This window comes from Oryx dammah, unplaced genomic scaffold (genome assembly GCF_014754425.2).
Source record: "Oryx dammah isolate SB20612 unplaced genomic scaffold, SCBI_Odam_1.1 HiC_scaffold_26, whole genome shotgun sequence".
Classification (NCBI taxonomy): domain Eukaryota; kingdom Metazoa; phylum Chordata; class Mammalia; order Artiodactyla; family Bovidae; genus Oryx; species Oryx dammah.
Genome location: NW_024070210.1, coordinates 41,632,540 through 41,646,793, shown reverse-complemented (window position 1 = coordinate 41,646,793; position 14,254 = coordinate 41,632,540). Strand labels below are relative to the sequence as shown.

Below are 14,254 nucleotides of genomic sequence, written 5' to 3'. Positions count from 1 at the left end.
AGAGTCACAGATGGAGAAAACAAACTTATGGTTACCAGGGAATGCATTGGGGGAATAAACTGAGAGATTGGGACTGACATATACACACTATTATATATAAAATAAATAACTAATAAGGACTTAGCACAGGAAACTACTCAATACTCTGTAATGGCCTATATGGGAAAAGAATCTAAAAAAGTGGACACATGTATATATATAACTGATTCACTCTGCTGTACACCAGAAACTAACATGACATTGTAAATCAACTATATTCCAATTAAAAAAAAAAAATACAAAAGAAACATTTTTAAAAATGGGCAAAAGGACTGAGGAGATATCAATACTTCACTAAAGAAAAATTGATGGCAAATAAGCACAGGAAAAGATATTCAACATTAGTCACTAGGGAATGCAAATCAAAACCACAATTATATTCCTGCCAGAGTGGCTAAAATTAAGACAATTGACCAGACTATGTGTTGACAAGGATGTGGTACAAGTAGAAATCTCATACAATGCTGGAGGATAATCAAAATGGCAAAAACAGTTGGGAAAACAATTTGAGAGTTTCTTAAAAAGTTAAACATAGACATATTTGCAATCCAATCATCCCACCACTAGGTATTTAACTGCATTCATATCTATGGCTGCACAACAATATTACCACAAACTTAGCAGTACAAAATAATACAGACTGCTTATCCACAGTTTCTGTGGTTCAGAAGTCAGGGAAGAATATAGCTGGGTCATCTGCTTTAGAGCCTCACAAAGTCTTATCTAAGGCCCAACAGGGGAAGTTTTGATTTCCAAGATCACATGGTTGCTAGATGCTTTTTTAAAAATTATTTATTCATTGTTTTATTTCTGGCTGTGCTGGTTGTTTGTTGCTTTGTGCAGGCTTTCTCTAGTTGTGGTGTGCCTGCCTCTCATGGTGGTGGCTTGTCTTGTTGTGGAACACCAGCCTAGTTGCTCCACGGCATATGGGATCCTCCTGGATTAGGGATCGAACCTGTGTCCCCTGAACAGGCAGGTGGATTCTTATCCATTGCGCCAGCAGGGAAGTCCCGCTAGCAGCTTTAATTCCATGTGCATCATCAGACTAAAAGTCAGTGTCTTGCTGACCATCGGCCAGGTAACCATCCTCAGCTTCTTGCCACATGGTCTTTTACAACATGGTCAATGCTTTCTCAAAGTCAGCAAGGGAGACAGTCTCTCCTCAACAAGATGAGTTTATAATCTAGTGTAATATAATCATATACATATAATCATGTACATTACCTTTGCTCTATCTTAATAGTTAGAAACAAGCCACATTTATTTGTCAATTATAGCTCAATAAAGCTGGGGGCGGGGAGACAAAGGAAGTCACAGATCCCATCTACATTCAAGGTGGAAGGGACTACACAAGCACATGTACCTTAAGAGTCTGTCTACAACATTATTCAAGAGAAGTGAAACACATGTCCACACAAAAACTTGTACACAAATGTTCTGTACACAAATAGCTCTAATTATTTACATAAGCCAAAAACTGAGAAAAGAAAATCCTCAAATATCTATCAATAGGGACTGACTTCCTGGTGGCCCAGTGGTTAAGACTCTGTGTTTCCACTGCAGGGGTCACAGGTTCAGTCCCTGGTCAGAGATCTAAGATCTAGCATGCCACACGGCATAGCAAAATAAAAAAAATTAACAAGTGATATATCCATTCAAGGGAAACCTCAACAGAAAGAAACAACCAGTTGATATATGCAACAACATGGATGAATCTTAAAATAATTATAATGAGTGAAATAAGTCAGGCAAAAGAGAATACATATTATATGATTCATTTAAACAAAATTTCAGAAAATGTAATCTATAGTGACAAAAAGTAGATCAGCGGTTACATGGGAAGGGAGGAGGAGACCATAGATAATCAAGGCGCAACAAGGAAACTTCTGCAGTGATAAATAGTATCTTCATTACCTTGGTTGTAATGATGATTTCACAGTTATATGTGCATGTCAAAATCATCAAACTGCATATTTAATTCTGGACAGTTTCAGTTCAGTTCAGTCACTCAGTCGTGTCCGACTCTTTGCGACCCCATGGACTGCAGCATACTAGGCCTTCCTGTCCATCACCAATTCCCTGAGTTTACTCGAAATTATATCCATTGAGTCAGGGAACCATCCAAGCATCTCGTTCTCTGTCATCCCCTTCTCCTCTTGCCAATCTTTCTCAGCATCAGGGTCTTTTCCAATGACTCAGTTCTTCGCATTAGGTGGCCAAAGTATTGGAGTTTCAGCTTCAACATCAGTCCTTCCAGTGAATCTTCAGGATTGATTTCCTTTAGGATGGACTGGTGGGACCTCCTTGCAGTCCAAGGGACTCTCAAGAGTCTTCTCCAACACCACAGTTCAAAAGGATTAATTCTTCAGCACTCAGCTTTCTTCATAGTCCAGCTCTCACACCCATACATAACTACTGGAAAAATCATAGCCTTAAAAAGACATACCTTTGTTGACAAAGTAATGTCTCTGTTTTTTAATATAGCTGTCTAGGTTGGTCTAGTTGCTGTCTATCTTTTCTTCAAAGGAGTAAGCATCTTTTCATTTCATGGGTGCAATCACCATCTGCAGTGATTTTGGAGCCCAAAAAAATAAAGTCTGACACTCTTTCCACTGTTTCCCCATCTATTTGCCATGAAGTGATGGGACTAGATACCATGATCTTAGCTTTCCAAATGTTGAGCTTTAAGCCAACTTTTTCACTCTCCTCTTTCACTTTCATCAAGAGGCTTTTTAGTTCTTCTTCATTTTCTGCCATAGGGTGGTGTCATCTGCATATCTGAGGTTATTGATATTTCTCCCAGCAATTTTGATTCCAGCTTGTGCTTCATTCAGCCCAGAGTTTCTCATGGTGTACTACGTATATAAGTTAAATAAGCAGGGTGACATTACACAGTCTTGACATACTCCTTTTCCTATTGTTGTTCCATGTCCAGTTCTAACTGTTGCTTCCTGACCTGCATACAGATTTCTCAAGAGGCAGGTCAGGTATCATCCCATCTCTCAGAATTTTCCAGTTTGTGGTGATCCACACAGTCAAAGGCTTTGGCATAGTCAATAAAGCAGGGATAGATGTTTTTCTAGAACTTTCTTGCCTTTTCAATGTTCCAACAGATTTTGGCAATTTGATCTCTGGTTCCTCTGTCTTTTCTAAAACCAGCTTGAACATCTGGAAGTTCACAGTTCACGTACTGTTGTAGCCTGGCTTGGAAAATTTTGAGCATTACTTTACTAGCATGTGAGATGAGTGCAATTGTGCGGTAGTTTGAGCATTCTTTGGCATTGCCTTTCTTTGGGACTGGAATGAAAACTGACCTTTTCCAGTCCTGTGGCCACTGCTGAGTTTTCCAAATTTGCTGGCATATTGAGTGCAGCCTTTTCACAGCATCATCTTTCAGGATTTGAAATAGCTCAACTGAAATTCCATCACCTCCACTAGCTTTGTTCATAGTGACACTTTCTAAGGTCCACTTGACATCACATTCCAGGATGTCTGGCTCTAGGTGAGTGATCACATCATCGTGATTATCTGGGTCATGAAGATCTTTTTTGTATAGTTCTTCTGTGTATTCTTGCCACCTTTTCTTAATATCTTCTGCTTCTGTTAGGTCCATACCATTTCTGTCCTTTATCGAGCCCATCTTTGCATGAAATGTTCCCTTGGTATCTCTAATTTTCTTGAAGAGATCTCTTGTCTTTCCCATTCTATTGTTTTCCTCTATTTCTTTGCACTGATCACTGAGGAAGGCTTTCTTATCTCTTCTTGTTATTCTTTGTAACTCTGCATTCAAATGGGTATATCTTGCCTTTTCTCCTTTGCTTTTCACTTCTCTTCTTTTCACAGCCATTTGTAAGGCCTCCTCAGACAGCCAGTTTGCTTTTTTGCATTTCTTTTTCTGGGAGATGGTCTTGATCCCTGTCTCCTGTACAATGTCACAAACCTCCACCAATAATTCATCAGACACTCTATCAGATCTAGTCCCTTAAATCTATTTCTCACTGCCAGTGTATAATCATAAGGGATTTGATTTAGGTTATTCCTGACTGGTATAGTGGTTTTCCCTACTTTCTTCAATTTAAGTCTGAACTTGGCAATAGGAATTCATGAACTGAGCCACAGTCAGCTCCTGGTCTTGTTTTGGCTGACTGTATAGAGCTTCTCCATCTTTGGCTGCAAAGAATATAATCAAGCCTATTTTGATGTCGACCATCTGGTGATATCCATGTGTAGAGTCTTCTCTTGTGTTTTTAGAAGTGGTGTTTGCTATGACCAGTGCATTCTCTTGGCAAAACTCTTATTAGCCTTTGTCCTGCTTCATTCTGTACTCCAGGGCCAAATTTGCCTGTTATTCCAGGTGTTTCTTGACTTCCTACTTTTGCATTCCAGTCCCCTATAATGAAAAGGACATCTTTTTTGGGTGTTAGTTCTAGAAGGTCCGGTAGGTCTTCATAGAACCATTCAACTTCAGCTTCTTCAGCATTACTAGTCGGGGCATAGACTTGGATTACCATGATATTGAATGGTTTGCCTTTGAAACAAGCAGGTTATTCTGTCATTTTTGAGATTGCATCCAAGTACTGAATTTTGGATGCTTTTGTTGACTATAATGGCTGCTCCGTTTCTTCGAAGGGATTCCTGCCCACAGTAGTAGATATAATGTTCATCTGAATTAAATTTACCCATTCCACTCCATTTTAGTTTGCTGATTCCTAAAATGTCAACATTCACTCATGCCTTTTCCTTTGTCGACTTCCAATTTGCCTTGATTCATGGACCTAACATTCCAGTTTCCTATGCAATATTGCTCTTTACAGCATCAGATTTTACTTCAATCACCAGTCACATCCACAACTGGGTGCTGTTTTTGCTTTGGCTCCGTCTCTTCTTTCTTTCTGGAGTTATTTCTGCACTGATCTCCAGTAGATATTGGGCACCTACAGACCTGGGGAGTTCCTCTTTCACTATCCTATCATTTTGCCTTTTCATACTGTTCATGGGGTTCTCAAGGCAAGAATACTGAAGTCGTTTGCCATTCCCTTCTCCGGTGGACCACATTTTGTCCAAACTCTCTCATGACCCATCCATCTTTGGGGCTTCCCTGGTGGCTCAAATGGTAAAGAATCTTCCTGCAATGCAGGAAACTCGGGTTTGATCCCTGGGTTGGAAAGTTGCATTGGAGAATGGAATAGCAACCCACTCCAGTATTTCTGCCTGAATAATTCCATGGTCAGAGGAGCGTGGCAGGCTGCAGTCCATGGGGTCGCAAACAGGTCGACATGACTGAGTGACTTCCACTTTTTACTTTACCACTGAATAAAATTGATGTCAAGAAAAAGAGAATACCTTAACTGTACGAAGTATTTAGGATAGGATATGTGAATGAAATGATATTTAAATGAAGTTTTGAGGACAGAAAAAGATTTTGATGTGTAGACATATATATATAAGGGAATTGCCTGCATAGAAAAATTGACGTTTATTTCTACAACAAATATTCATTTGCATTTGTGTACCCAAGCAGTGAGCTAAACATTGTGAAAACCTTTTCAACTACTCTCAAAAAATTTCCAGACTAACTGTGTGACATTTGGAGGCCAAGAATACTACACTCAAAATGTGGCTGTACTTTTCCTAGTGCTCCTAGTCACTAATTTCTTGAATAATTTTCCACATTGCAGAAGTAAGGAATTACATTAAAAGGCACCAAAATATACAAATAAATTCAATGTAAATAAACATGCAGTTGTATTACATATGATCACATGCACATGATTAATAGATCATTTCAGAATTACGATACTGACTTAAAAATGCAAAACTATGTAGCTGATTACTCTGAGCAAAAAAAGTTCTTAATCACCTTGGGATTCTATTTTCTCTTCTGAAGTAGTATGGGTTACAGATAGAGTAATCATGTGATTTATTGTACAGACTTTTGAGAGTGATGGATGCTGGTAATTATTATTCTGGGATAATAGGACTAGGCTATCCTAGATGAAACAGGATATATAGTTACGACTTACAGGGAGATTGTTTTATTTTAAGGTTACAAGAATGATGCTTGGGTTCTACCCCAGACCTACTGAATCAGAATCTCTGGTGTGGGATCTGAAAAATTATAATTAATTTCCACGCTTGGGAAGCCTTAGAGACTGAAGTGATACAAGTAAAGGCTCTTCTAATTCTAAAAGTCTATGTTTAATAGGGGAATTTTGAACATGCACTGGGTATCAGATGACATGAGGGAGTAATTAATTTTCCTTGTGTAACAATGATGTTGTGATAGAGAATATCCTTATTTTTAGGAAATACACAGCTGCCTTTGAGTGATATGTAATGATATGTGCATCTTATTATACTTTCAACTGATACTAGGAATACTTACACACATAGAATAAAGCTGATAGGGATATATACATGTTCATTGGACTTATTCTTTAAATTTTTCAGTATGTTGGAAATTCCTCGTTATAAAATATTGGGAGGAAAAGAAGGAAAGGAAAATTTTTTCTATAGGTAGACAGTATTATTGCTATAAATATGACTTTTAAGAACTATGACCAAAAAGATGGCAATACCAATGATGACTAATTTGGGAGGTTGGGACTGACATATATATACCACTATATGGGAATGGCAAACCACTTTAGTATTCTTGCCTTGAGAACCCCATGAACAGTAAGAAAAGGCAAAATGATAGGACACTGAAAGAGGAACTCCCCAGGTCAGTAGGTGCCCAATATGCTACTGGAGATCAGTGGAGAAATAACTCCAGAAAGAATGAAGGGATGGAGCCAAAGCAAAAACAATACCCAGCTGTGAATGTGTCTAGTGATAAAAGCAAGGTCAATGCTATAAACAGCAATATTGCATAGGAACCGGGAATGTCAGGTCCATGAATCAAGGCAAATTGGAAGTGGTCAAACAAGAGATGGCAAGAGTGAATGTCGACATTCTAGGAATCAGTGAATTAAAATGGACTGGAATGGATGAATTTAACTCAGATGACCATTATATCTACTACTGCGGGCAGGAATCCCTCAGAAGAAATGGAGTAGCCATCATGGTCAACAAAATAGTCCGAATGCAGTACTTGGATGCAATCTCAAAAATGAAAGAAGGATCTCTGCTCGTCTCCAAGGCAAACCATTCACTATCACGGTAATCCAAGTCTATGCCCCAACCAGTAATGCTGAAGAAGCTGTAGTTGCACGGTTCTATGAAGACCTACAAGACCTTTTAGAACTAACACCCAAAAAAGATGTCCTTTTCATTATAGGGGACTGGAATGCCAAAGTAGGAAGTCAAGAAACACCTGGAGTAACAGCTAAATTTGGCCTTGGAATGCAGAATGAAGCAGGGCAAAGACTAATAGAGTTTTGCCAAGAGAACGCACTGGTCATAGCAAACACCCTCTTCCAACAACACAAGAGAAGACTCTACACATGGACATCACCAGGTGGTCAACACCGAAATCAGATTGATTATATTCTTTGCAGCCAAAGATGGAGGAGCTCTATACAGTCAACAAAAACAAGACCAGGAGCTGACTGTGGCTCAGATCATGAACTCCTTATTGCCAAATTCAGACTCAAACTGAAGAAAATATGGAAAACCGCTAGACCATTCAGGTATGACCTAAATCAAATCCCTTATGATTATACAGTGGAAGTGAGAAATAGATTTAAGGGCCTAGATCTGATAGATAGAGTGCCTGATGAACTATGGAATGAGGTTCGTGACATTGTACAGGAGACAGGGATCAAGACCATCCCCATGGAAAAGAAATGCAAAAAAGCAAAATGGCTGTCTGAGGAGGCCTTACAAATGGCTGTGAAAAGAAGAGAGGCAAAAAGCAAAGGAGAAAAGGAAAGATACAAGTATCTGAATGCAGAGTTCCAGAGAATAGCAAGAAGAGATAAGAAAGCCTTCTTCAGCGATCAATGCAAAGAAACAGTGGAAAAGAACAGAATGGGAAAGATGAGAGATCTCTTCAAGAAAATTAGAGATACCAAGGGAACATTTCATGGAAAGATGGGCTCAATAAAGGACAGAAATGGTATGGACATAACAGAAGCAGAAGATATTAAGAAGAGGTAGCAACAATACACAGAAGAACTATACAAAAAAGATCTTCATGACCCAGATAAACACGATGGTGTGATCACTCATCTAGAGCCAGACATCCTGGAATCTGAAGTCAAGTGGACCTTAGAAAGCATCACTACGAAAAAGCTAGTGGAGGTGATGGAATTCCAGTTGAGCTATTTCAAATCCTGAAAGATGATGCTGTGAAAGGGCTGCACTCAATATGCCAGCGAATTGGGAAAACTCAGCAGTGGCCACAGGACTGGAAAAGGTCAGTTTTCATTCCAATCCCAAAGAAAGGCAATGCCAAAGAATGCTCAAACTACCGCACAATTGCACTCATCTCACATGCTAGTAAAGTAATGCTCAAAATTCTCAAGCCTCTCTCAAGCCAGGCTTCAGCAATATGTGAACCGTGAACTCCCTGATGTTCAAGCCGGTTTTAGAAAAGGCAGAGGAACCAGAGATCAAATTTCCAACATCCTCTGGATCATGGAAAAACCAAGAGAGTTCCAGAAAAACATCTATTTCTGCTTTATTGACTACGCCAAAGTCTTTGACTGTGTGGATCACAATAAACTGTGGGAAATTCTTCAAGAGATGGAATACCAGACCATCTGACCTGCCTCTTAAGAAATCTGTATGCAGGTCAGGAAGCAACAGTTAGAACTGGACATGGAACAACAGACTGGTTTCAGATAGGAAAAGGAGTACATCAAGGCTGTATATTGTCACCCTGCTTATTTAACTTCTATGCAGAGTACATCATGAGAAAGGCCAGGCTGGAAGAAGAACTAGCTGGAATCAAGATTGCTGGGAGAAATATCAATAACCTCAGATATGCAGATGACACCACCCTTATGGTAGAAAGTGAAGAGGAACTAAAAAGCCTCTTGGTGAAAGTGAAAGTGGAGAGTGAAAAAGTTGGCTTAAAGCTCAACATTCAGAAAACGAAGATCATGGCATCTTGTCCCATCACTTCATGGGAAATAGATGGGGAAACAGTGGAAACACTGTCAGACTTTATTTTTGGGGCTCCAAAATCACTGCAGATGGTGACTGCAGCCATGAAATTAAAAGACGCTTACTCCTTGGAAGGAAAGTTATGACCGACCTCGATAGCATATTAAAAAGCAGAGACATTACTTTGCCTACTAAGGTCCGTCTAGTCAAGGCTATGGTTTTTTCCTGTGGTCATGTATGGTTGTGAGAGTTGGACTGTGAAGAAGGCTGAGCACCGAAGAATTGATGCTTTTGAACTGTGGTGTTGGAGAAGACTCTTGAGAGTCCCTTGGACTGCAAGGAGATTCAACCAGTCCATTCTGAAGGAGATCAGCCCTGGGATTTCTTTGGAAGGAATGATGCTAAAGCTGAAGCTCCAGTACTTTGGCCACCTGATGCCAAGAGTTGACTCATTGGAAAATACTCTGATGCTGGGATGGATTGGGGGCAGGAGGAGAAAGAGATGACAGAGGATAAGATGGCTGGATGGCATCACCGACTTGATGGACATGGGTTTGGGTGAACTCCGGGAGTTGATGATGGACAGGGAGGCCTGGCATGCTGCAATTCATGGGGTCACAAAGAGTTGGACACGACTGAGCCACCTAATTGAACTGAACTGATATTTAAAATGGAAAACTAATAAGAATCTGCTGTATACCACAGGGAACTCTACTAAATATTCTATAATGACCTATATGGAAAAAGAGTAAAAAAAAAAAAACTATGAATATATGTATATGTACAACTGATTCACTTTGCTGTACTCCTGAAACTAACACAACATTTTAAATCAACTATACTTCAGTAAAATTTTTTGAATTATTAAAATAAAAACAAAAGCAAATGAGTACTAATAGATCCAGGGACTTCCCTGACTGATCCAGTGGTTAAGACTCCATGCTTCCCCTGCAGGGAGCACAGTCAGAGAACTAAGATTCTGTATCCTGGGGCAGCCAGGAAAATTAAAAAAAAGCAAAGCAGTTACTTACTGAGTAACTGCCAGAACGAAAAAAAAAAAAAAAATCCAGCTTGCAATTCCTCTTCTTGGAATTTTTCCTAAGAAAAAAAATTAGTGACAAAAATACTCCCTCCAAAATAGTTTAAAATAATGTTATTACTGTATTATTCAAAATGTATAACAATAATAGCATGCTTAGGTCCTCTAGAGAAGGAAATGGCAACCCACTCCAGTATTCTTGCATGTAAAATCTCATGGATGGAGCCTGGTAGGCTACAGTCCATTGGGTCGCAAAGAGTCGGACACGACTGAGCGACTTCACTTAAGTAAATTACACTGCATTCAACCAAGGGCTTATTATGCCACTATTAAAATAATCTTTGTCAACAATATATTGCATACATTGTCCTATGCTGCTACATAACTAGATGCAAAAAAGCATCCGAAATTATGTCTGTGCTGTTAACTATATAAAATTTGTGAATTCAAGTGGACAAAACTGAAGTTTATACGGAAAATGCTGTTTGAAAAGCAATATTTTCTCCCTTCATGTCAATTTCAATTTTTATTACTATTTCGAATTCTACTGATGATGCTGTGCAACAATAATGATTTTTTTAAAAAAACAGTTGTTAACTGCTACCTTAATTTGGTCCCATAGGCAATAAAGTTTAATTCATAATTCGTTTAACAACTGAATAAAACTTCAAGTACCTCAATAGATTGATACTTAATTTAGGATATCTACAGAGTTGTTTTGCTGACTACAAATATAACAAACATTACGTGTAAACCGTGCTGCTGAAAGGTTTCCAAACATCATAGGACCACCCACCAAAATGTGTGGGTTAAATGCACATCCGTACTCATGGCAAAAATAATACTACCTGTCACACAGGATAGGCATGTCAGACTTTTCTCCGCGAAAGCCTTCTCGTCCCAAACTGCCTCTTACTTTCACCAGGGTGAAATGGTTCCAGAGTCCCAGGCAAGGGAGGAGACTGTTCCCTTGCCCAGGAGGCTGAAAACCGCACGTTATGAGAGAAAGGTTTCCAAGGCCCTTCAGCTGAAATCCGAAGCACTTGAAGATTCCCTAGTTGCTAGGTTTAGTTGCTAAGGCACCAACAGTCTCACAGGAAGAGGGGCACCGTGCAATCGCTTTTAGCGTCGTAGCGAATCCTCTCAAAACCGAGCTCATTTGTTCCGGGAGGAAACATTCAGCTCCTCTAAGAGTGTCGGGAAGGCGAGAAGCTGGGAGTGACGCCTCTGAGCCGCTGAGGATTGTGGGAGGAGGTTGTCTCCAATTTCTCCTCCCCCCTCCCCCCGTCCCAGCCAAGATGTCTGACATGGAGGATGATTTCATGTGCGATGATGAGGAGGACTACGACCTGGTGAGGCGCAGGGAACAGAACTCTGGGGCTGGAGGTGGCTTCTGGCTTTAGGAGCCGGGGCAGGGGCGGCCGCGGCCTCTCCCCAGAGAACATGTGCTCCTTCCAGCCTCTCCCGATGCAGTGACAGGACGAGTTTACCTCCTCCCCTTCCCGCACCGGGCCCGCGCCCTGCTTCTCTAGCATGGGGGAAGGGAGGGTAAAGGAGGCGGTGAAGGGGGTCCCGAGCGTTGAGCTCCAAATCCAAGCGCTTCCTTGGTTTGCAAGGACACCCCTGGCCTCCGGCGTCAGATTCTCATTGCCTCCTCTCTATCGCGCGAGCCGTTTTGGGGACCGTTCAGTGGTCTAGGCCCCGGCTCTTGCCCTTTCGGGCCCAGTCTTCCTGTTCCCTCTTTTTCATACTTGAAAGGGTGCGAAATGCTGGGAGAGGGGTCCAAAAACTAGGGGGCCTTCCTGCTCCCAGACCTGACGCCACTTGTGAATCTAGAAACAGAGCTTAATTAGTCTTGTCCAGGCTCCGTTTTGCTATAAGGTAAAGGTGCAATAGAGAATTGAGAGCCAGGCTAGCTTTTGAAAAGTAGTTTAACTGCTTGTATAAAGAGAAAAGCTGGGGAGGAGGTTTTACTTTTTGTTTGTTTGGGCTTTGAGAGGTGGGGTGGTATAAGAGAATTGACTCAATGACTTTTTTCTTGACTTATAAATTTCCCAGGATTCAGAGTTTAAAATATCAACAGTGTAGAACAAAACGAATTTATGCAACCGAATGGTGATTTTTAAAGATTCAAGGTTTAATTTATGAACGGACTTATAAGTCTTTAAAAATTCACTAACATTTCAATTTGGTATTCAGAAACATTGTGTGGGAACTAAGAACGATTATCTGGACCACGAATTGGCATCAGCTTGGCTTTGCTTTTTATTTGGGGGAGTTTTGTGCATGGTTCTTGTGTGTTATGGTGATGCTGCATTATCGTAAAGTTATGAAGTAAATCCTCAGGGAAGTCTGGCTCATCTTATATTTTAAGTGCCAGAGTCTCAAGATAATTAATGTATCATTTTGAATTAGTGTAAATCTTCTTTGTATAGTCGTTTCTAATTAATCTTTCACTTTTAAAGGAAAGCATTTGCAAAAAGGAGAGGGGAATGTTTGTTATTACCTGAAAGTCAGTAGTGCTGATAATTCTTAAAGGTAGTTTTGCTAGTAGTAAGATTTCTGCCTTACATTTTAGTTTATGCAGACCAAGCCAGTTTTAGGCAGTGCATTAAATCCTTCAAGAATGTTATTTGTAATATTTCGTGCATTTTTATTTATTACATGTTTATGTATATTACAGGTATTTTTTAACTCTGGAAGTGTTTCTTTTAACTGTTTCACCTAGTTTCAGTTTGTATTTTTACTTGTTTGCGCTTATATCTCTTCTAAGCAATAGTTTTTTGAATACATAACTTACTAGCACTGTGAGTGAGACTGGAATGTAGAAATGGCAGTGAGAATCTCACTGCCCCTTGAAGTACAGAGTTCATTTTTGCAGGGATTTTAATTAAATACAAATGATTTAACTTGGCTGTGTTTCTCCAGCCTTTGAGAGCTTACACCACATGTACAATATAAAACTGAATGTGTAATTTTAACCTCTTTTTTATTTCTTAACCCAAAAAGGTGAGATTTTACACAACCACATAATTAATGACAACATTCTGTTAAATAGTCCTGCCTCATATCTCTCTTACATAGATATCATATTAACTTATTTTTTACTTCCTTAATATCCTTAAACCACTATAAACCTATATTTATTAATTTTTAAATATACATTAAAGAAGATCAAGCAAGGCTGGTTGCCACTTCATGCTTATCTGTTGCCAAAAGAGAAGTTGTTTTTGTTTTCTAATATTTGCCTGAGCCTTTTTTGTTTCTTTGGACTTAAAGAGTCTGAATCAATTACTGTTTTAGGGAAACTTCTTTTTTATTTTAAAAAAATGTATTGTTTGTTGGATAGTTCATCACCTCATTTTAGTGAAAAAGTTAATGAGAGCAATGAGTAGCCTAACTACAGATACATTCAGTTTCAGTTCAGTTCAGTTGCTCAGTCGTGTCTGACTCTTTGCAACCCCATGAATTAATTGTCTATTGATAAATTTTAATACCCGAAATCACTTCTTGAGCTAATAGAAAAGAGAATTAAGTTGGTGTTAAAAAAGAAGGCGAAACAAGCATGAAATTAATTCAGTATGCTCTGTCTGTTATGTATGCTTTATCTGTTATGTCTAAGATCCTTTTGATTTCCGAGGCAGAAGCGGGTATTTTCTAAGCATAGTAATTTATGTAGCAGTGAATGGAGAGAAGATGGTGGTGGTAAATGTGTTAATTCAATGTTAATTTTACAGATTTACATACAATAGTGTTAATAATAACAGCTAATAATAAATACTGTTGTGTCATTCATTAAGTTAATAAGGCCATTGATGAGTTAAACTGTGTTATAATTACACAATCCAGCCATTCAAGCTTGAACTTGATTAATATTTCTAAGTCTTTTTTATTTTTTAGAAAGGGTTTAAGACAGAGTGACTTCATACCAAAAAGTATTCTTTAGTAGTTCCTATTATAGGTAGAGCATTGTATGTTTGAAAAATATTATTATAAGGGGAAAATAAAATGGTGAAAAGATAGACTAATTCCATTTTTTAAAGTATATTACCAAACAAAGAGCCTGATTATAGTCATCGTGTGTGTGTGTGTGTGTGTGTGTGTGTGTGTGTGTGTGTGTGTGTG

The 14,254-nt window shown here is 39.2% G+C and overlaps 2 protein-coding genes across 3 annotated transcripts in view; one reads left to right on the top strand and one right to left on the bottom strand.

Moving 5' to 3' along the window:
* Positions 1-11,231, bottom strand: part of GALK2 (galactokinase 2) — a 153,594-nt gene extending 142,363 nt beyond the window's left edge. The window contains exon 1 of the mRNA XM_040226480.1: positions 10,978-11,231. Within this exon, the coding sequence (XP_040082414.1) occupies positions 10,978-10,997 (20 nt within the window). The 5' untranslated portion in view covers positions 10,998-11,231. The remainder of the gene's footprint in view (positions 1-10,977) is intronic.
* Positions 11,232-11,315: 84 nt separating this feature from the next.
* The window catches only part of COPS2 (COP9 signalosome subunit 2), a 28,113-nt gene continuing 25,174 nt past the window's right edge, over positions 11,316-14,254 (top strand). The window contains exon 1 of one of the 2 annotated variants that reach the window (XM_040226478.1): positions 11,316-11,481. In XM_040226478.1, the coding sequence (XP_040082412.1) occupies positions 11,428-11,481 (54 nt within the window). In that variant the 5' untranslated portion in view covers positions 11,316-11,427. The remainder of the gene's footprint in view (positions 11,482-14,254) is intronic. The other variant, XM_040226477.1, reaches the window with a different exon arrangement.